The 23,267-nt window shown below is 39.6% G+C and overlaps 2 protein-coding genes across 2 annotated transcripts in view; both read left to right on the top strand.

Annotated features, from left to right (window-relative positions):
• Nucleotides 1-23,267, top strand: part of LOC129317164 (exocyst complex component SEC8) — a 45,899-nt gene that overhangs the window by 7,922 nt on the left and 14,710 nt on the right. Inside the window, exons 9-14 of the mRNA XM_054961530.1 lie at nt 1,539-1,710; nt 1,806-1,912; nt 2,842-3,149; nt 3,233-3,396; nt 16,832-16,947; nt 17,832-17,902. Coding sequence (XP_054817505.1) covers nt 1,539-1,710; nt 1,806-1,912; nt 2,842-3,149; nt 3,233-3,396; nt 16,832-16,947; nt 17,832-17,902 — 938 coding nt within the window. The remainder of the gene's footprint in view (nt 1-1,538; nt 1,711-1,805; nt 1,913-2,841; nt 3,150-3,232; nt 3,397-16,831; nt 16,948-17,831; nt 17,903-23,267) is intronic.
• LOC129317173 (uncharacterized) lies at nt 19,143-19,949 on the top strand. The gene is made up of 2 exons (XM_054961540.1): nt 19,143-19,510; nt 19,822-19,949. Exons 1-2 carry the CDS (start codon nt 19,153-19,155, stop codon nt 19,854-19,856), a joined length of 393 nt encoding a protein of 130 aa, XP_054817515.1. The 5' UTR covers nt 19,143-19,152; the 3' UTR covers nt 19,857-19,949.

Raw genomic sequence — 23,267 nt, 5'->3', positions numbered from 1 at the left:
ATGGTACACTTGCTTGGAGAGGAATGCCCTGATTTCAGGGGATTTTCTTTGTCTCTTCCATTGGGGATAGGATTATGATTTTGGTATCCCTTTGGTGTTCCACTCCTGAACTATCAAGAGGCTGGCTCTTTTGGATTTTGGAGGGAATTGGAAGGCCTCACTGTTTTTTATTTGTTTGGTTTTCTGTTTTGTTCAGTCTCTCCCCTCCCCCCTCTCAGATATTTTTATCTCTCCCCATTGCACTTTCTTTTCTTGTTCATCCACATTTTTTTCCATGAGAAGAACTTGTTCCTCTATGAAACAGATGTATCCTTTGCTGAGTATTAAGAGGAAAGTTTGAACATGTCATTTTGTTGGATTCAAGTCTTCCTGGCATTTTCATGTCCTATGCTTGATTTTTGATTTTTGATTTTATTTGCTTCATGCTAGTATTTCTCTCACCATTAGATGCATTTTTTGCTTTTGTTTATGAAGAAATTGGCTGAGTTTTTGTGTATTCTTATTCAATCTAATTCTCATTGATTGATTGTAGGGCAACTCAATTATTCTAATAAGTGTGTTTGGATTAGGGTTTGCAAAACTAGAGTTTTTATAAACCAGAGCTTGCAAACTGAAATTTAGGTAAAAGTCAGTTATTGTAATGCAATTTATGTTTGGATACTTTTTTAAAAAGGTCCATTTGGCCTGCTGAAATTTGTTTGGATAATATAATTCATGGTGTATTAAATGAACCTTCTCCAGCTAGGTTTGGGCTCCCAAACTATAATCCAAACATCCTGAGATTCTATTAATCTAAATAGAGTCAAGGATAATATACAACAATAATAACAGGCCTTGTCCCACTTGGTAAGATCAGCTATATGAATACTGCAAGGCCATTATACTCTATCAACAATCAACTCTTTAGATATATCATGCACTAATAGATCACATTCGATTATTTTCTTGAGTGTCCTTGCTGATCTCCCTCTAACTCTCTTGATAGGGTTAAAGATCATTTGCTTAACCCTCCAAACTAGTGCCTCCATCAGCCTTTTTTTCATTTGTCTGAACCGTCTTAAATGGTTTTTTTTTTTTTTACCATTTTCTCCTTGATGGAATTGATGAAAGTATGTTCTAATTCTAAATAACAAAAAATAAAACAGAACAATAAAACTAATCAAAGCATGTCATGAACACGTGGTGGCAGTAGAAAAGAAAAAACTCTAATCACATGAAGGTGCAATGCTGCTCTCCAACAGTTTACAAGGTTTCAAGCAACTGTACTGAATATTTAAGTTGCTCTTTGAAGAATTGGGAAAATTTTAGCTGTTTATGAATCTTTGTTTGGTGTGGTGTAACTTTCTGTGCCTAATGTGTTGTTTTCCATGTGAGGCCATGCACTCTTCACCTCTATGAATAATTTTAAACGTACATTATTCTTGTAAGAGATTATCTCCTGTTTTCTATTCAATTTGCACATTTATCTGTTTACTGTGTGTTTTTGCTTGCATAATGTACTTGTGTGTGTATATATTATTTATGATCAAATGTTTTAGATCTTTTGATGGTCACGAAGAGGAAGGTGCTCTGGAAATAAATGAAGAAGCTGCCTTAGATGGGCACATGTCAACATTGAAGGTCCATGGTGGTGATGTAACAAAGGACACGAAGACTGCTTTTTCACAAATGCCAATATGGCTTTCAAATTCTACTCCTGATGAGTTTCTTGTACTAGCCACTTCAGCATATTCACTTTGCTTATTGAGCTTAGTTTTGATTTCTAGTCTATTAACTGAAGTTTTGGATTAAATTCTTGTGCATAGGAATTAATCAGAAAAAGTGATGCTCCACTTCATGTGAAGTATCTTCAGACAATGGTCGAGTGCCTTTGCAAGCTTGGCAAAGTGGCAGCTGCAGGTGCTATAATAAGGTAGGTTTTCTTCTTAATAAACCCTAATGAGAAATCATAAATCAGTGCACTCCAACAACAACAACAACAACAACAACAACAAGCCTTTATCCCACTAGGTGGGGTCGGCTACATGAATTGCAAGACGCCATTGTGCTCTATCATTTATCAAGCTTTTAGGAATATTATTAATTAAGAGATCGCGTTCAACAACATATATTTTTATAAATCAGTGCACTCCAACATGATGATTTATTCCTTTTGCTAGAAACTCTTTGAGAATTTAATTTCTCTGCAGGCATGTCTTAGAAATTTGTGGAAGGGTTGGGCTTTGTTTAATAAATGGTCTCCTATAATCCCTGATAGAGTTGTGAACCTGAAATTCTAATCTTTATAGCATTTTGTGAACATCTGCTGTGTTTTTGCTCTATGTTAAAACATATCTGCCATGTGGTGCTCACTGGTACTGCATGGTATATTAGTCTACAAACACCAGTGCTGGAAATTAGATGTTGGTTGTTGTTCTTATAGTCGGCATTTGTCTTGATAGAGAATTTAGCATTATGCTGACTGATCTTTGTCAATCATAATAAAAGTTGGGGTTCGCCCTCATTACTCATAATTTGGAAGGGAACAAAAATTGGTGTTTTGAGGGGAAGGACAGAAATGATAACACCGACTCTCCTTTATTTTTGAAACTTACAAAGGAAGAAAGTTCTCTTTCTGTAGATTTCCCTTTCCATTCTATGGATTCCCTTCCATCCATATAAATCATTAATGTTACTAGGAGACATGGTACCTTAAGTCCATTATTGTGGTTGGAGGAGGGCGCACTTGGCTGTTCAAATCTTGCCCTGTCTGACTTTCATGCTTTTGTTGTTGTTGTTGTTGTTGTTGTTGTTGTCATGTTTTTAAGTAAATATGTTGTATAAACTTTTGTTGTATACCAGCCAAAGATTGCGGCCAACAATTCATGAGATTATTACATCCAAGATTAAAGCTCATGCTGAACATCAGAGTTCGTCAAGGTCCAGCATTGGCCAGGGTTCACGAGCTGGTGCTGGAGGGCTGCACTTTATAAAGGGTCAACTTGAAGTCTATCAGTTGCCAAAGCAGAAGCATCAGAATGGAATATCAATTGCTGGGACTCTAGTGACCGTAAGCCCTGTATCGCCGGTTATGTCTCCTGGTGGGAAAGCGCAGGCTGCTGCAAAGGAGCTCCTTGATTCAATTTTGGATGCTGTTGTTCGAATATTTGGTGAGGCATGCTATTATTATTTTTTATTTTCTTCTTTCTTAATCAATTGTCCATCCAATAATTTTTATCTCATGGGACATCAGGGAATCATGTTGTTGTTGGGGAGCTCTTGGAATCAAAAGCCAGCCAGCATGCTGACATGAACACACCAAAATCAATGCCAGCAGATGTGAATTGGAACCTTGATTCTGAAGCATCTCAAGCTACTGGAGGTTATAGTGTAGGCTTCGCCCTGTCAGTTTTACAGGTAGTCTCTTTGAGCAATTTAGTTGCAAGATATTAATATATTTTAAAGCAGTGTTGGTAATGTTGCATATTTATGCTCTTGAACCTCGTCTGCAGTTAAGCCATGTTTCTCTTAATCATATGCTATGAAGTGTCTCTTAAGTCTTAACTACCCTGTAATAGTAGATGTAAGAGGAAGGCAGATGGAATTACTGTGAGCCATTGTAATGTGATATTGGATTTGGATGGTTGAAAAGGAAAACTTGCTTGTTGAGGTGTCCACAAAAGTTGTGGAATATCTCATTTAAAGGATTTTTGACCTCTAAGTTATGGGATTGATAGGCCACTAATCATGTACAGCAGAAAAAGGAGGAAGATATGTGATTAGTTTCAGATTTTTCCTGATTTCTTTAAGTCTGTATATTAATATAGTTTATTATTCCCCAAGTTTAGGAGTTAGTGGAACCTCCTTCCTAGTTTTTTGGGGGAGTTATTAATTTGAATAAGCATTTGCAGTCAATTATGAGTCAGTTGCCCACTTAAGTCCTAAGTTTAAGGAGGTGAGTGGTTTTTTCAAAGTCTTTCAGCTATTGTTCAGTCTATTTAATTGGTTTGCTCGTTTGTAGAAGGCAATTTCAGGATTAAACAAAGTATTATTTCAATCTTTGGAGATTCTCCTTGACTTGGCTACTTGTTATCTTTGAGTGAGATACTTGCTTAGAGAGAATTAATAGATTGTTTACCCTTGTTTCCCCTTGACTCTACCATTTGGTATTCGAGCCCGGTTATGAGATGGTTTCTACACGCTCCTTTGAACAAGTTAACCTTCCAAACGCCTTTATTCAATAGCTCTCTGAGATGGCTGCCCAGTTAGGTCATCTTAGCATGGAGATGGCTGCCCTTAAGGCCTCTCACAATGAAACTCACGCTGAAGGAAGCAACGAAGACAAAGGGAAGGCACATGTCTGTGATTCTAATGATGAAGATGATTATGACAGACCCTGGCGGCTGAAAAATCCCTTGAAGTGACCATCTACAAAAATTGAATTCTCCAAATTTGAAGGTGGTGACCCTAGAGAATGGATTTTGAAGGCCGAAAAAATTTTCAGTATTATCAAACCCTGATGAATTGAAGGTAGATATTGTAGCTATGTACCTTGAAGGAGATGTACTTGATTTTGCTTGGATCAATATTAAGCAAACCTTGCTCTACTGAGAATAACTCACAATGGTGCTTCAAGAGCACTATGGTCTTGCTGAATTTCAAAACATAAATGAGCATCTTTGCGGCATCAAGCAAATGGGAATGGTGCAAGAGTATAGACAGGAGTTCGCTAAGAGATTTGCGAGGGTAAAAAATTGGCTTGAGCATTGTCTCTTAGGCGTCTTCTTGAGTAGGTTGAAGGAAGAATTGAAGGCAGATGTGAGAATTCATAAGCCGCGATCAATCTACAAGGTTATGAGCCTTGAAATAGAATTTGAGGCCAAAAACCTATTAGGTCGTGGGCCAAAAATGAGTGGGTAATCGAACCTGACCCGGATCTAGCCTAGTTCCACTTATCTTGCATGTGACGCACGCAGCTTGGGATCTTACAACCTAATTCTAGTGAACACGTTCTCGAACGCGACCTTCTGCCACTCGTATGCAATGGCCAGCACTTAGGAGTCAGAAGTAGAAGCTACGTGGCAAGGGTGTATGCTTTAGGTGTGATGAAAAGTTTATGCTTGGGCATCGTTGTAGAACATGGACGTTGAAAATCATGGAGGTGAATGAAGGTGACCCTGTATGTGCAATTGAGTTTGTTGAGGAAGAGTAGGTTGAAAACATTGAGAGACAGGCTGAAATCTCTCTCCATGCCATTTTAGGGAAAAACTCAGCCTCCACTATGAAGCTCCATGGTATGTTACAACAGTGGGAAATCACCATACTAGTGGACAGTGGTTTGACTCATAACTTTGTGAGGGAATCATTGGTTGATGAACTCAAGTTGCCCTCTCAGATCACTCCACCTTTTGGCGTACACATTAGGGGTGGCTCTTTAATTTGCTGCACCCGAGTTTGTAAGTAGTTACATGTACAAGTTCAAGATTTGAAGGTTGTGGGTGATTTTTTTCTGTTTTTCTCTTGCTGGTTCAGACATGGTTCTTGGCATTTAATGGTTAGCTTCATTGAATACAATACAAGCAAATTGGCAGTAGATGTCTATGATTTTTTGGGTTAATGGAAAGAGGTATAAATTGCAAGGAGTGCCCTAGAAGACTACTTCTAAGGCAGAATTCAATGCGTTTAATGTGTTGGCTAAGCAGGAAGGTTCTAAAGGGAGCCTCCAGTATAAATTCACAGATATTGGAGGGCTACTTTAGGATTATAGGGATGTATTTACAGGACCTACAACTTTGCCTCCTCTCTAGACACACTCACACGCCATTATTCTACGTCTAAATTATCAACCTCCTAACGTCAAGCCACATATATGTCCTTACTTTTAGAAGGATGAAATTGAGAGGCAGGTTGCTGATTTTTTAGCAAAAAGGTTTATCCAACCTAGCTTTAGCCCTTTTGCAAGTCCTGTGAGGATGTGCATCGGCTATTGAGAACTTAACTGTGTTACAGTTCTAGATAAGTATCCAATTCCTAATGTGGATGAGTTGCTTCATTAATTACATGGTGCTGCCTACTTTTCAAAGATTGATCTTAGCTTGGGGTACCATCAAATCTGAGTCAACCCTCTAGCCATTTGCATGACAGCCTTTTGGACACATTCAGATCATTAAGGATTTACCATTATGCCCTTTGGACTCACTAATGCTCCATCAACTTCTCAATCAATAATAAATGACCTCTTTCGTTCACATTTGAGATGTTTTGTCTTCGTTTTCTTTGATGATAAACTGGTTTAGAGGCCCTCTTTACATTTGCATAAACTTCATTTGGAGACAATTCTTAATTTGTTATGAACTAGTGCTTTCTTTGCTCATGCTAAGAAGTGCTCTTTGGCTGCCAAGTTGTCAATTTTCTTGGCCATATTGTATCATAGGCAGGTGTTGGAGTTGATCCTGAGAAAATTGATTCTGTCAAACAATGGCCCTCTCCTACAATGGTCAAGGAGCTCTAAGGATTTCTTGGACTTACTGGGTATTAAAGGAGGTTTGTGGAAAATTAAGGAGTCATTGCCAAACCACTCATGGATATCATAAAGAAGTATACTTTGTGCTGAAATGAACAAGTTGAGGTAGCTTTTCAAAAGCTTAAGGGGGCATTAATTGTTGTCCTGGTTCTCCAGTTGCCCGATTTCTCTCAACCATTCATTGAATGTGATGCCTCCATGGAGGGAGTTGGAGTTGTCCTCGTGCAACAAGATCATCTTATTACTTACTTTAGTAAGGGGTTTTCTCCTTCTAGTTGATATAAATCTTCCTATGATAGAGACCTATTGGCTCTTGTTCTTCTTCTTCAAAAATGGAAACATTATTTATTTGGGCATCATTTTTTTGTCAAGACTGACCATAGTAGCTTAAGGCGTCTTTTGGAGCAGCATGTTACAACTAATTCACAGCAAAGGCTTATCTTGAAGCTAATGCCTTTTTGACTTCACCATCCTGTATAAGGCAGGAAAGTAAAATATAGCTGCAGATGCCCTTTCTCGGAAACCACAGCAAGCTGAATTGTTCAATTTATCTATAGCTGTGCCCTTGGATTTTTTCAAGTTGTCGGAAGCATTGTTACAATACCCCTACACTTAGGCTATTACTTTTGATTTGCAACAAGATGCTAATTCAAGGCCAAATTTTTAATGGACAACCAACAGGCTTTTTCACAAAAGCAAGTTGGTGATTCCTTTTGTAACCAATTTGCATGCTACTCTTTTATAGGTAGCACATGAAACCTTGACAGGAGGCCATGGTGGTTATTTGAAGACACTTAAACAGCTTACTGATCAGTTCTATTGTCCCCAAATGAAGAAGGATGTGAAGTTGCACGTTCAGCAACGTTTGACTTGCCACCAAAACAGATATGAGACTCTTGCTCCCTCAGGCGTGTCACATCATTTGCCAAATCCAGAACAAATTTGGGAAGACATCGCTATTGACTTTATTGTTGGTCTACCCAAATCACAAGGAGTCAACACTATACTTGTTGTGGCTGATTGCTTGAGCAAATATAACCACTTATTCCACTTTCTCATCCTTATTCAACAAAAATTGTGGCTGGAATTTATTGCAAGGAGGTTGTTTGTCTTCATGGCATGCCCCACTCAATTGTTTCAGATAGGGATTCCATCTTCTTTAGCTCTTTTTGGCAAGAATTGTTTTGTCTTAGCCAAACCAAGTTGATGAGCACATCTTATCGCTTGTAGATGGATGGCTAAACAGAAGGGGTTAACATGTGCTTGGAAGCTTACCTTGATTGTTTTTCTCATGAGCAACCAATGTAGTGGAGTGCTTATTTATGTTAGGTAGATTACTCATACAACACTAGATTCCATGTGTCCTTAGGTACTACACCCTTCAAGGTGGTATATGGTAGGGATTGTCCCCCTTTGCACCCATTTGTGAGGGGTGAAATGGCTAATGCTGAGTTGGAAGAGCAGATGTTAACTAGAGATTCGATGTTGAGGCAATTAAGAGATAACCTCTTAAAGGCCCAAGGTCAAATGAAAAATCAGTAAGATAAGCAACGCCGAGAGCTTGTTTTTCATGAAGGCGACTATGTGTTGTTGTGCATTCAACCCTTTAGATAGAAATCTCTCTTGAAGCAAAGGTATGAGAAGCTATCTCCTAGATTTTTCGGACCCTACAAAATTCTAAGGAAAATAGGAGTTGTAGTTTATAAGCTGGAACTCCCATCTAATGCAATAGTCCATCCCATCTTCCATGTTTTCTTGTTGTGTCTTGCACATGGTGTTTTACCACCATCTTCTCTAGCTCTTCTTCCAATTTCAGATGATTGGGAGCTCCTCTGCAACTTGATCGTATATTGGATCATTGCTAGCATTTTGGGAATATGCTAGAATTATTCGTATCTTGGAAAAACCGGCCACTTGAAGATGCTAATTGGGAGGATTATGACTTGTTTACAGCTTAGTTTCCAGAATTTCACCTGACGTGATAGGCCACAAATCACATACAACTGAAAAAAGAGGAAGATATGTGATTAATTTTGGATTTTTCCTAATTTCTTTAAGTCTGTTATTTTATTTTATTAATTCAGTTTATTATTCCCCAAGTTTAGGCGTTAGTGTGTTATCTAATTGTAATTGTGATTTAGTTATTGGTTAGATTAGAACTAGCCATTTAGAGTTAGTTATAGGAAGATAGCTGTTGGGATCTCATTAAATGGTGATAAATATTTATGATCTCATTGTAAATCCTATGCTAAGTCATCAATACAATTTGCATGTTGTTCAATGAATCCTCTTGTCACTTTATTTCTCATTCTCTCAATCTCTTTGAATCTCCCTATTCGTCTCTCTTCTTTGTTCTTCTCTCTTATCTCTCCTATTCTTCTCTATTTTCTCTCTCATACAGAATTACAATTCTGTATCAGTGGTACTAGAGCTAGTCATTCTCAGCTATGGCACATCATTCATTCCAATATGAGGATGACGACCAGATGTGGCTTCTTCAGTGGGGGAGTGTGAAAGAATTCAATGAATTCTTTGATAGCCACACCAGTGGATTAAACTTGCAAGAAAAATATTTGATTTCTACATATATGGTTGGGCTCAAGCCAGAACTTGTTGAACCAGTGTGTCTCTTCAAACAAAGAATAATGCAAGAAGCTAGAAGTCTTGCAAGAGTGTAAGAAATCATGCTTATACGTCAGACAAAAAAGAAGGCACGGGCACTTCAAGATAATTATGGGTCATAAAGAGTTTTTGGAGAAGGATGAAGGAAGTACCCTCTACAAGATTGTGGGAGTTAGCAAGCTGAGAATGGCATTAGAAGTCATGGGGATCCTGTAGCTAGAACAATTGAAGTTGAAGTTGGATCTTCCTTACTAGCGCAAGAACGGCAAGAGCTGTAAGCTGATGGCAGTGATTTCAAGAAGGTTTCTTTGTGAGTTTGAAAGTGAAGTAGGCTCGAGCATCTCTAAGCATGACTTCTTAAGCTCTTTTGCTGTTGGTATGGGTAAAACCGTTGGTCTTGACTTGAGTTTCGATACCCAATATTGTTCAAAACATCGTTGTTGCCCACTTGCAAAGCCACCGTCACCCTCGGTTCCAACTTTCTCTTTGCCTTTGGTCCTGATCAACTCTTCGTAACCTATTTTTGTTTTTTTGCCGCCACCACAAACTTCTCCATTGTTATCTACTGTCTCTGGGGTGTCGTCGTCATTGACTTCTTTGGTTTCCTCTATTACAACCTGATTTTGTAACTCTGAATGCTTCGTGGTTGTTTGCACCATCACCACTGCCCCCTTTTGTCTTCTCATCAGCGTGCGTATGTCTTACCCATATCCATTTAAAGATTCTAGACTTCCCATAGCTCTAGGACTTAGGTTGTTACAGTTATGCTATTTTATAGTTATTTGATGGCTTTATTGTCTTCATGCTAATGGGTTATTATTGTCTTTTCATATATTTCTGCATTACAGATTGATTATTGACAGTATAGGACCTTACCTTTTGGGACATGTGTCTAGGTTTAGGGTATATCTTGTATCCTACGTCCTTGGCACATTTTTGTGAATGAAATCAGTCTCTTCTCTCCCTTCTCTCTTCCCTTAATATTTTGGTATCAGAGCCGTCTCTCTGGCCATGGCTCCGCCAGAGACTCGGTCCTCTACTGAACGCGTGGGCAACCTTGAGCATCGATTGGAGATGCAATCTGCATTGGTGGCTAGCACTTAGCTTGCTGTGGACAAACACACACAGGAAATATCCGACATGCGGCTAACCATAAACCAGTTTTCTACCCAGCTCAATGACATTAATGCCAAGCTTTCCATGATTATTAATCAACCTTCACGTTCTGCTAACCTTGAAGTTAGTGAACCTTCCCAAGCTCCCGCTGCGACAAATACACCACCTAGACTAGCAGCTTCAGCCTCTCTCCCACCAATCAATATTCCACCACCCTCATTTCCTAGACTAACCACGTCCTCCGCAACAGCTCCTCCTCCTCCCCTATCAACCCCACCTCCTCTGTTTGGTTTGTTCCAAGGACTTATTCCCACCTCTCAACCTTCTTACTCTGTTCCAACCAAGAACAGCAGAGTAGAGTTTCTGAAATTTGATGGTACCGATTTCAGAGGATGGGCTTATAGGTGTCGCCAATTTTTTGAGGTGGGTGAAACACCTGTCGAGCATCGCATCCGTCTTCTCAGTATCCATTTAGAGAAACGCGCCTTGCGTTGGCATCTTGCTTTTGTAAAACAGAGGCTTTTGTCGGACCTCTCTTGGGATGAATATTTTCATGAGATGGAAGCTAAGTTTGGGGATATTAAGGATGAAAAACCCATGATTGCTATTAAGAAGCTCCAGATGCAAGAGTCTGTGGAAGAGTATGAAGAGAAATTTGATGAGTTACTCACCGAAGTTGACTTATCTGAAGTTGCTGCCATGAATTGTTATATAGGCGGACTTAGGAGTGATGTGCAACAGAGTGTTCGTAGTCTACAACCCACATCTTTGGCCAGTGCAATGAAAATGGCGAGGCATCAGGTTGCAACCATTAAGGCGATTCACAAGAATGCTCTCCCCTCAGCGCTGCATGAGCCTTTTCATGCCTCCTCTGCGTTTTCTGCATCAACTGCTTCTCGATTTCTGCCTTCCTCTCTATCGGGCCACAAAACCGAACTGAACCCCAACCCCCTTCTGTCTACGGGCCCTACTATTGATAAGCCCAAATCGTTCAGCTCCACCAGTATGTCCAGTTCAGCTTCGTCCAGACCCACTAAGTAGCTTTCCAAGCGAGAGATGGATGAACGACGTCGTAAGGGGCTCTGTTATTGGTGTAATGAAAAATATAGCAGCACCCATGGATGCCGAGATTCCCATCTCTTTGCCCTCATCCTCGAAGATAAGTTAGAACTCTTTGAGGATGCATTAGAAGAGATCGAGCCTTTACCCTCTACCGGAACAGTGAATGCGATTGAGGGCAGAGAAGGCACGTCTACGCTGCATCTTGCTGGCCGCATAAAACATCAGAGCATTGTTATCCTAATTGACACGGGAAGCACGCATAATGTCTTAGATTCAAGGGTAGCTAAATGGCTTAAATTGAAGGTTCAAGAACGAGATGGCATTCGAATTACTGTAGCGGATAATCGGCAGCTGTTAGTCTCCAAATGCTGTTCGAATTTGGAATGGGAAATGGGGGCTTCTTTCTTTTCTTCTGATTTTATAATCATGAAGGTTGGGGCGTTCGATATGATTTTGGGTGCTCAATGGCTCAAAACCTTAAGGCGTTTCTCTATGGACATGGCAGAGCATCTATTCAAATTTCATTAGAATGGTCAATTAATTACACTAAAGGGGATGAGCTACAGAATACTGAAGCCCATTATGCACATGACTCTCTTTGATGGTGATAAAACCATGGCTGATCATCTCTACCTCATTCATATTCCTCAACACTTACAGGTACAGTTACCTTGCAACTCTTCTCTTTCTTTTGATCAGTGAAACCAATTGCACAATTTACTCGACTCCTTCACTGATGGTTTTACTGAGCCCACTACCCTACCACCTTCTCATTCTTTTGACCACTCCATTCCCCTTAAAACGGACCAACCTGTGAGTTGTAGACCTTACCGATATGGACCTGTTCAAAAATCTGAGATTGAACAGCAAGTCCAGCAGATGCTTGATAATGGAATCATATGGGAAAACAATAGTTCTTTTGCAGCCTTTGTTGTTCTAGTGTAGAAAAAAGATGGCACATGGCGTTTCTATGTTGATTATAGAAGATTAAATGAAGCCACTGTTAAGAACAAATTTCCTATTCCAGTTATCGAAGAGCTCTTAGGCGAACTTACTAGAGTATAGTTTTTCTCTAAGCTGGATTTAAGAGCCGGTTACCACCAGATTCGAATGAATGAATCTGATATTGCTAAAACAGCCTTCCGCACACATGAAGGCTTATATGAATTCATGGTCATGCCGTTTGGTCTCACTAATGCACTTGCTACTTTTCAAAGCCTTATGAATTTGGTTTTCAAACCTTTCTTGCAGAAGTCTATCCTAGTTTTCTTTGATGATATCTTGGTTTATAGCAAACAGTGGGCAGCCCACTTGGAGCACTTGAGAGCAACCTTATCACTCTTGCGGCAGCATTACCTTTTTGCTAAGGCCTCTAAATGCATTTTTGCAGCAACACATTGATTATCTTGGTCATGTCATCACAGTTGATGGGGTTCAGGCAGACCCAAAGAAACTAGAGGCCATAGCTTCTTGGCCCATCCCTTCTTCCATTAAAGCACTACGAGGCTTCCTCGGTCTTATGGGTTACTATCGACGCTTTGTCAAAGGGTATGGTTCTATCAGCAGTCCCCTAACTGAGTTGTTAAAGAAAAATGAGCCTTTCGCTTGGTCTCCTAAGGCTCAATCAGCTTTTGAATCCCTCAAGGTTTCCATGACTTCCCCGCCGGTGCTTGGTCTTCCCAATTTTAATGAGACCTTTATGGTCGAAACTGATGCTTTAGGGCATGGATTGGGCATAATATTATCCCAAAATGGCCATCTTTTGGCTTTTGCTAGTAAGGCACTTTCTTACCGTAAGAGACAATTGTCTGCGTATGAGCGTGAATTGTTGGCCATTGTTTTTGCTGTCAAGCAGTGGCGTTCTTATCTTTGGGGATGCAAATTTATCATCCGTACTGACCATTTACCTTTGAAGCATCTCTTGGAGCAACGTGACTTGAGTCAAGAGCAGTGTAAGTGGTTGCATAAACTTTGGGGGCTCGACCATGAAATCATTTACCGCAAAGGATGTGATAACACTGCAGCTGATGCGTTATCTAGGCGTTCCGAAGGGGACTGTTTGGCCATTTCAATGCCAATCTCTCCATTATATGAGAGGGTATGCGATTCTTGGCTTCTTGATGACCATTTACAGCAGCTGATTAGAAGTTTGGAAACTAATCCCTTTTCTTATCCTAAATACACTTGGGAACACCAATTGTTGAAACGAAAGGCTAAGCTGGTGGTGGGTGCTGATCAAGGTCTTAGGGAGTCTTTACTTCAGTTTTTTCATGCTGATGGCATTGGGGGCCATTCAGGTATGACTCCCACCTACAAAGGGCTTGCCTCTTTTTTTTATTGGAAAGGAATGGAAAAGGATGTTTGCAATTTTGTACGTTAATGCACTACATGTCAGCGCTTTAAACCTGAATTAATTGCCTCCCTTGGTCTTCTCCAACCCTTACCTATTCCGGAACATATTTGGTCCGAGCTCTCAATGGACTTTATTAGTGGCCTTCCCAAATCTTATTCTAAGACTACTATTTTAGTTGTTGTTGATCGTTTATCTAAGGCTGCTCATTTCATGGCTCTCAAGCACTCATTTACTGCTGTAGATGTGGCCAATATCTTCATGGATAATGTGGTTAAGTTGCATGGGTTTCCTAAGTCTATTGTTTCAAAACGGGATCTTATTTTCTATGGGAAATTCTGGAAGGAACTCGCACGGCTGTATGGGGTCAAATTACAATTTTCTTTAGCATATCACCCCCTAAACGGATGGCCAAACCGAGGTACTCAACCGCTGTTTAGAGTGTTACCTCCGTTGCATGTCGGGAGATTTTCCTTAACAGTGGGTTAAGTGGCTGCCACTTGTTGAATTATGGTACAATACTATCTTCCACTCTTCCATTGGTGTGTCTCCCTTTGAATCTGTTTATGGGGTGCCTCCTCCTACTCATCTGCCTTACATTGTTGGTGATTCATCTAATGAAATGGTTGATAGAACTTGCAATTTATGGGAGCTTACTATTCAGCTTCTGAAACAACACCTGTTGAAGGCTCAACATAGGATGATTCAACAAGCTAATAAGCACCGGTTTGAGTGAAAATTTGTTGAAGGAGACATGGTTTTTCTCAAACTACACCCTTTTAGGAAGAATCTCTTGAACAACTCTTCCTTGCATAAGCTAGCTGCTCGTTACTTTGGACCATTCAAGGTGTTACGGCGTCTTGGGGAAGTTGCATATGAACTGGACCTTCCTCCTCACACTAAGGTCCACCCAGTTTTTCATATTTCCATGTTAGAAAAGTATGTTAGCACGGCTAACCCCACTACCCCCACCTTACCCCCGGTGGATGATCATGGTCAATTAATGCTGGAACCAGAGGAATTACTGGGTAGAAAAATCATTAAGTGCCATAATCTACCGGTGACTCAAGTGTTTGTTCGCTGGAAATTTTCTCAACCTGAAGACACTACTTGGGAAGATCTTTCAGCCATAAAACAGCAGTTCCCTCACTTTAAGACAGATGCTCCAGCTTCTACCACTAACCTTGTAGACGAGGATGTTTTTTGGGGGGGGAGTATTGTTACACGTTATGCTATTTTATAGTTATTTGATGGCTTTATTGTATTTATGCTGATAGGTTATTATTGTCTTTTCATAAATTTTTGCATTACAGATTAGTTATTGACAGTATAGGACCTTACCTTTTGGGACACGTGTCTAGGTTCGGGGTATATCTTGTATCCTACGTCCTTGGCACATTTTTGTGAATGAAATCAGGCTCTTCTCTCCCTTCTTCTCTCTTCCCTTAACATGGATGAACTTTTCACAACAGCAAGGGCATGTGACAGTAAGCTTCAGTGGGCTTTTTTCTTTTTTTTTGGGTTTGCACACATGGGTGCATGGGTTAAAGACAGCTATCCTCCATATCAAGTGGGTGTAGTTTTAGTGGATGCCAACTATCACTAATACTCAATTCATGGGTTTAAGTTTCAAGAAGGAAAAAGGAACTCCTTGTTTTTCTTTTGTTTTGTTTTGAAGGTCATGTGGCTAGGTCCTATAAAGGTTGAAAAATCAAAACCTCATCTGTCATGTAGGTGGAAATTTCAAATGCAGAAGCTGTACCTTTTATCTTTACTGAACCAGAACCAGCTTCTGAATTGGGGTAATTGTGTGGGTCCAATGTTACTCAAAGACATTACAATCAACCCATTGAAAAATCTGTCTTGTTGGACTTTTCTTTGTCTTCAACTCCTCCCTACCCACTTGTTTGTTCTTCTATGGTACAAAGGAGAATTACTAAAAATGCTTTTGGACTCTAGTATGTTTATTTAGCATCAACAGTGACCAATGATAGTGCACAGCAATAGTGAACAGTGACAGAGAACAGTGAACATTGGCTTCTAAGAGTTTCATGCTCTCTTTTCAATATTTCAGCAAAGGTTCCCTCAAATGGCTTTGCATGACCCTTGAGGGCAAGGGTCTCTTGGGAGGGGGGTATTGTTATATAATTGTAATTGTGACTTAGTTAGTTATTGATTATGTTAGAACTAGCCATTAGAGTTAGTTATAGGAAGGTACCCATTTGGATCTCATTAAAGAGCTTATAAATACTTACGATCTCATTGTAACTCCTATGCTAAGTCATCAATACAATTTGCATATTATTCATTGAATCCTCTTTTCTCTCCATTTCTCTTTCAATCTCTCAATCTCTCCTATTCTTCTCTCTTCTCTGTTCTTCCCTCCAATCTCTCATATTCTTTTCTATTTTCTTTTTCATACATAATTACAATTCTGTATCATAGTGGAACCTCTTCCCTAGTTTTTAGGGGGAGTTATTCATTTGAATAAGCATTTGCAGTTAGTTATGAGTCAGTTACCCACTAAGTCCTAAATTTAAGTAAGTGAGTAGTTTTTTCAGAGTCTTTTAGTTATTGTTCAGTCTATTTAATTGGTCTGCTTGTTCCTAGAAGGCAATTTCAGAATTAATCAAAGTATTATTTCAGTCTCTAGAGAATCTCCTTGACTTGGCTACTAGTTTTCTTTGAGTGAGATACTTGCTTAGAGAGAGTTAGTGGATTGTTTACCTCTATTTCCCCTTGACTAGACCACGGTTTTTGATGTGTTATTTCCAATATGTGCTTTTGGTTTGCCATGGTTAATTATATCTTAGAGATTTGTTTTGAATGCAACCTGTTGGGCATTTTCTCTCCAGCTCAGTAGCTCACTTTGCTCCCACTATGTCATTTGATTAATGTACGCCGATGGAACTGTTATTGAATGTGAAATGCAAAATGTTTTGTCCTATGTTTTCATGTGTTGTTTAGTCATTTGTGGAAGAAACACCAAATTTCTCATTTCGTTTTAGCTCATAGTGAAAGGGTTAATGGTGAATATTAATTGCTTAGTTAATATGTATGGAACTAAGATAGAAGAGGGCCTAACCTGAGGAGTCTAGATATCCTATATTGTATATATTGGATGGATACCCTTTCTTATTTTACATTTCAGCTTGTATTTCTTTTCTAATTTGCTGTAGAGTGAATGTCAACAACTAATTTGTGAGATTCTGCGGGCTACTCCTGAAGCTGCATCAGCGGATGCTGCTGTGCAAACTGCTAGGCTTGCAAGCAAAGTCCCTTCCAAAGAGAAGAGGCAAGTGCTCGTAACTTATATTGCTCTTTTCAATCGAAGATTTAATATTACTCTCTTCTGTCAAGCTTAGGGTTTTTGAAATACTGTATTGGGTCCTTTGGCAATGCAATAACTAAAACACATGGAATCTAGAAATTCACAGAAGAGGCTACTGAGGCAAATTCTTTTCTCATAAATCGTCTTTCCAAGAGTATATATGTTAAAAGGATTCTCTTTATAGATGATTAACTTAATGCGTAAATCCTTAAAGTCAAGGAATCATGATCAGTATGGCTATTTACAATTTAGTCACATAAGTAAATTCAAATTGTCATGATTTCAGCACTCCCTCCAAGTAGAGTTTTAAATAAAAGTAATCGTAAGCTTGTTTATTATCCTTTGGAATCTGAGCTTGGCCAACCTTTAGTTGATAGATTGCTCTCCTGTAGGTATATACGAGATGCAAGTCAACCCAATTTCCAGTTTTTCCTTAAATGTTTATCAATCTTCACATGTTTAGTTCTATCATTCTGAACTGGGTTATGATCTGTATAGATAGTTGATTGATTCTCACTATATAGTTTCCTTAGGGTCTCCATGTAGTTTTCAAACCTTCTAGAGTAATCTTAAGCCTCAACAACTCGCAAATGCCTAGTGCTGTTGCCTAAAGCTTACTTTTGCACTATATCATATCAGAATTGATTCTTTCTTACTTCTACATTCATTTCAAGCAAACCATCATTGTAAAGAACTCTTTCGGCTCCAATAGTAATTTGTCAAAATTGAGGAACTTATGGTCATTCAGTGCAATCTACAACTAGCGAAGATGTAAAGTCAAATGTATTGATATTTAATAATTAATGTTTATCACATTTGCTTATCTTATCGTTTTCAATTGATTACAGAGATGGATCAGATGATGGCCTTACCTTTGCATTCCGCTTCACTGATGCTACTGTATCTGTTCCTAATCAGGGTATGCCGTATTTAATTGAGGAACATAACTAATGTTACTTATTGACCTGTTATTATGAAAGAAGGGGGAATTACTTTAATGTCCCACTCAATGTGTTGTCTTTCTTCTAAGCTCAATTGTTAATGGACCTAGGAGTAATTAATTGTCTTGAGTGGGACTTTTATGTAATTCCCATGAAAGAATTATTGGTGAGTTTAGTTAAATTTAGCTGCTTCTCATCTTTTATGGGATAGAACAATTTATTTGGTATCTTGTGGTTGACCTATATTTAATGTAAATATTATTTATTAATAAAGGGGATACTGTGAGGAGTAAAAATAGGGATTTTGTAGATATCCTATTCCCGAATATCCTCTCCTGATTCCATCTCCTGATTTCTTGGAGATTTGATCATCTTCTCACATGTATAAATCAGTGTACATACTCTGGGATTCAATAATAAGAGTTTTTCGGTCTATTTGCTACATGGTATCAGAGCAACTAGCAGATATCGACGCCGAAAACTCTGAGACAGAAAGCACCGAAGACGAGACACAAGAGTTGCACCCGATTCACACTTCTCCAATGTCGAAGAGTGATGGGTCCTCGCAAATCGATCCAGATAAGGCCGGTAGTCCCCTCGGGTCGATCACTGGTCATGACGGATCATCGGTGCTCGTGGTTACCATGAAACTCAATGGCTCGAATTATCGGGTATGGGCACAGGCTATGCGACTTGCAATTGGAGGCCGAGGGAAGATGGGTTACCTCGATGGCTCATCAAAAATTCCAGAAGAGTCCAGAACGCAGGAGCTACAGCGATGGCATACCGAAAATTCGTTGGTATCATCGTGGCTGATCAATGCCATGATTCCGGAAATTCAACAGAGCTTCATATTTCTTCCATCAGCTCATGAAATCTGGAAAGCTGTGCGAGATTCATACTCTGATGGGAAGGATTTGGCGCGAATATATGAGCTTAAAACAAAAGCATGGTCACTGCAGCAGGGAGAACGTGATGTCACGGCTTTCTGGCTGGAGCTGAATACCATCTGGCAGGAATTAGACTTGATGACAGAAGTGGAATGGTCTAGCAGTAATGATGCAATCCGTTATAAGGAGCAAGTCGAGAATGAACGGGTGTTTCAGTTTCTTGCAGGACTGAATCAATCTCTAGATGATGTACGGGGGCGCGTTCTGAGCCGTATGCCACTTCCATCCACTAGAGAAGTATTCTCAGAGGTACGTCAGAGGCTTCAAGACGCAAGGTAATGACTCCTGGAGCTATTTCTGCACCAACTTCTTCCTTGGACACTGCTGCACTTGTGAGCAAGGGCAGTGATTCAAATCATAAGAACCAAAAGGGGAAGGTCACTTGTGAACATTGCAAGAAGATTGGGCATACCCGTGACACTTGTTGGGATATACATGGAAAGCCAGCCGATTGGAAGCCGAAAAAGGGCAAGCAACGAAGTTATCAAACTTCTCATGATGTACCGCCAGATAAACCAGACTCAATACCTGAAATTGATAAGGAGCAACTAGGTAAGCTACTTGAGATGCTTAGTGTGTTGCAGAAGAATGAGAAAAACCAGAAACTGAATCCTACTGCATCTGTGGCTCACAAAGGTAAATGTGCCTTACTTACTTCTAATAGTAACCCCAAATGGATTGTTGATACTGGGGCAACTGATCATATGACCTCAGATGTTAAACTATTCAATACCTATATTCCTAGCGCTGGGAATGAAACAGTAAGTACAGCTAATGGATCTTCCTCGTCAATAGCAGGAACAGGAAGTGTGGTTATTTCTAAAGTCATGAGACTGAATCATGTTTTACATGTACCTTACTTGGCTTGTAACTTATTGTCTATAAGTAAGTTGACTAAAGAGGCAAATTGCTGGGCTCATTTCTGTTCTACTCATTGTATTTTTCAGGACCTCTTATCGGGGAAGATGATTGGCAGTGCTAAGGAGCATAACGGTCTCTACTATCTCGATGAATCAACCGTGAGTAGTCTTTGGTCTCGAATCCAGTGTCACATTGCAAATAAAGACTTTAATGATCTTATGTTATGGCATAGGAGAATGGGTCATCCAAATTTTCAATACTTATGTCGTTTGTTTCCTGAATTTCAAGTTAATAAAATTTCTTCATTTCACTGTGCTGAGTGTGAACTTGCTAAACATCACAGATCTGTGTTCAAACCTGTTGAATATAAATCTACCCGTCCTTTTTCCATTATTCATAGTGACTTATGGGGTCCTACTCGTATTGCTAATCGTACAAATACTAAATGGTTCATTACATTTATTGATGACCATACTAGAATGTGTTGGGTCTACCTATTACAAGATAAATCTGCTGTGCCCTCTGTCTTTTCTCAATTTTATACAATGGTAAAAAACCAGTTTGACACCACAATCCAAGTCCTCCATACTGACAATGGCACTGAATACTTTAATAAAACCATGGATATGTTCCTCACAGAACATGGAATTGTCCATAAAAGTACCTGTCCTAACACTCCCCAACAAAATGGTATTGCGGAACGGAAAAACAAACACCTCTTAGAAGTTGCACGTGCCTTGCTCTTCACTTATAACGTTCCCAAATATTTCTGGGGAGATGCAATTCTTACCGCTACATATTTAATCAACCGCATGCCAAGTCGTGTCCTCTCATTTACCACACCTCTTGAGAAATTAAAAGAATCTCACTCCATTACTCATCTTGACACCAACCTACCACTTAAAATTTTTGGTTGTTCCACTTATGTTCACTCCCATCACTCCCAAAAGCTGGACCCTAAGGCCATCAAATGTATCTTTCTTGGTTATTCCTCTACACAAAAAGGGTATAAATGCTTTGATCCTCATACCAAGAAACTTTACATAAGCCGAGACGTTAGCTTTGTTGAGCATGAGTCCTTTTACCCAAACACTTCAAGTCAGGGGGAGAGGGGGAGTGACTTTCAGTTTTTGGAAAGTGAAAGTGAGAGGCAAAGGGGTAAAGAAATCACCACCATTCATGATTCTGATCCCTTCATTCTTGCACCAACAAACTCTCAAATAGAGTCTGAACTCTTAAACCCACAGTCCACCGAATTCAGGGTCCAATCTCCTAGGCCAGAAACTGAAGTAAAAAGTCTTTCAGATTGCACTGAAATTGCTGGAAATGCACTGGAAAAGACACCCATAGTCTACTCTAGGAAGAAATGGCGAGAAAGGGAGACTGTTATACCTGAAGCACAACCAGAATTCGAACCACAAGAGGCTCCTGAAGCTGGGAAAGCGGAGACAGACTTACCGATAGCCCTCAGAAAACAACCCAGAACTTGTACACAGCACCCCATCCAAAGGTTTGTGAGCTATCAGACTCTATCCTCACAATTCCGCACTTTTGTAACTAACCTTGATAAAGTGAAGATTCCCAATGATGTATATGAGGCCCTTAGCATACCAGATTGGAAGAATGCTGTGATAGAGGAGATGAATGCTTTAACAAAAAATGGCACATGGGAATTGTAGAGCTACCAAAGGGAAGAGGGTTGTGGGCTGCAAGTGGGTGTTCACCCCAAAATATGATGCTGCTGGTAAGTTGGACAGATTAAAGGCACGGTTAGTGGCAAAAGGGTTCACCCAAACATATGGCTTGGACTACAAAGAAACTTTTGCCCCTGTAGCCAAGCTTAATACTATCAGAATCCTAATCTCTGTGGCTGTAAATCTGGATTGGCCTCTCCAGCAGCTAGATATTAAAAACGCCTTCCTAAATGGTGACCTTAAGGAAGAAGTCTTCATGACACTACCTCCAGGTTTTGAGGCGGGAAAGAACAATCAAGTGTGTAAGCTTAAGAAATCCTTGTATGGCCTAAAACAATCACCGCGGGCTTGGTTTGACAGATTCTCGGAAGTCTTGAAGAATGAAGGATATAAGCAGGGATTGTCTGATCACACAATGTTTGTAAAAATGGAAGGTGGTAAGAGATGTATTCTCATTGTATATGTTGATGATATAATTGTCACAGGTGACTATGAGGAAGAGGTAGATAGAGTAAAGAAGGCTCTTGGAAAGGAATTTGAAGTGAAGGATCTTGGTAACTTGAAATACTTTCTGGGCATGGAGGTTGCAAGATCACAAAAAGGGATTTATATGTCTCAAAGAAAATATGTTCTCGACTTGCTTACTGAAACAGGAATGTTGGGATGTAAACCTGTAGAGACCCCTATTGTTGTGAAGAAGAAGGGGAAGAAATTAATAAAAGATATGGAAAATCAAGAAGATGAAGTTGAACCTGAGGAAAATGATTGTGAAGAAGAAGGAGAGAAGAATGAGCCTGTGGAAAAAGAAAGATACCAGAAGCTAGTTGGGAAACTGATTTATCTCTCTCATACTCGACCAGACATAACTTTTGCAGTAAGTGTGGCAAGCCAGTATATGTGTGACCCTAGAGAAAGGCATATGGAAGCTGTATACAGAATCCTAAGGTACTTGAAGGGGACACCAGGTAAAGGATTATTGTTCAAGAAGCAAAGTCTACGATCAATAGAAATCTACACAGATGCAGATTGGGGAGGAACATACAAGGATAAGAGATCAACGTCAGGCTACTGCTCATGTGTATGGGGAAACCTAGTTTCATGGAAGAGTCAAAAGCAAAGAGTGGTCTCAAGGAGTAGTGCAGAATCAGAACTAAGGGCGTTGGCCCAAGGTATATCAGAGGTACTATGGGTAAGGCGAGTACTAGATGAGATATACGTCAAGACTGATCTTCCACTGAAGTTGTACTGTGACAACAAGGCTGCCATAAGTATGGCGCTAAATCCAGTTCAACACGAAAGATCCAAACATGTGGAGATTGATAGACATTTTATAAGGGAAAAGGTTGAAGAAGGAATTGTGTGCCTTGTCTACATACCAACAAAGCTTCAAGCTGCTGATGTACTCACCAAAGGATTACACAAGCCAGCATTTGATAGTTGTATAAGCAAATTGGACATGATTAGCATCTATGATCCAACTTGAGGGGGAGTGTGGTTGACCTATATTTAATGTAAATATTATTTATTAATAAAGGGGATACTGTGAGGAGTAAAAATAGGGATTTTGTAGATATCCTATTCCCGAATATCCTCTCCTGATTCCATCTCCTGATTTCTTGGAGATTTGATCATCTTCTCACATGTATAAATCAGTGTACATACTCTGGGATTCAATAATAAGAGTTTTTCGGTCTATTTGCTACATATCTCAATGGGTTGATCTCATGGGTTTTTTTAAGGGTGGTTCTCTAATGTATTTACGGCTTGATTGGAGAATATTTTTACGGTATTTTTTTGGTGTTAGTTATGGGAGAATTTCTTAATCCTTTTATCCTTGA

The sequence above is a fragment of the Prosopis cineraria genome, unplaced genomic scaffold (assembly GCF_029017545.1).
Source record: "Prosopis cineraria cultivar Desert tree isolate PC_DT_omini unplaced genomic scaffold, ASM2901754v1 PC1, whole genome shotgun sequence".
Lineage (NCBI taxonomy): Eukaryota > Viridiplantae > Streptophyta > Magnoliopsida > Fabales > Fabaceae > Prosopis > Prosopis cineraria.
Note: the sequence above shows the minus strand (reverse complement) of the source record. Positions and strands in the feature narration are given on the sequence as shown.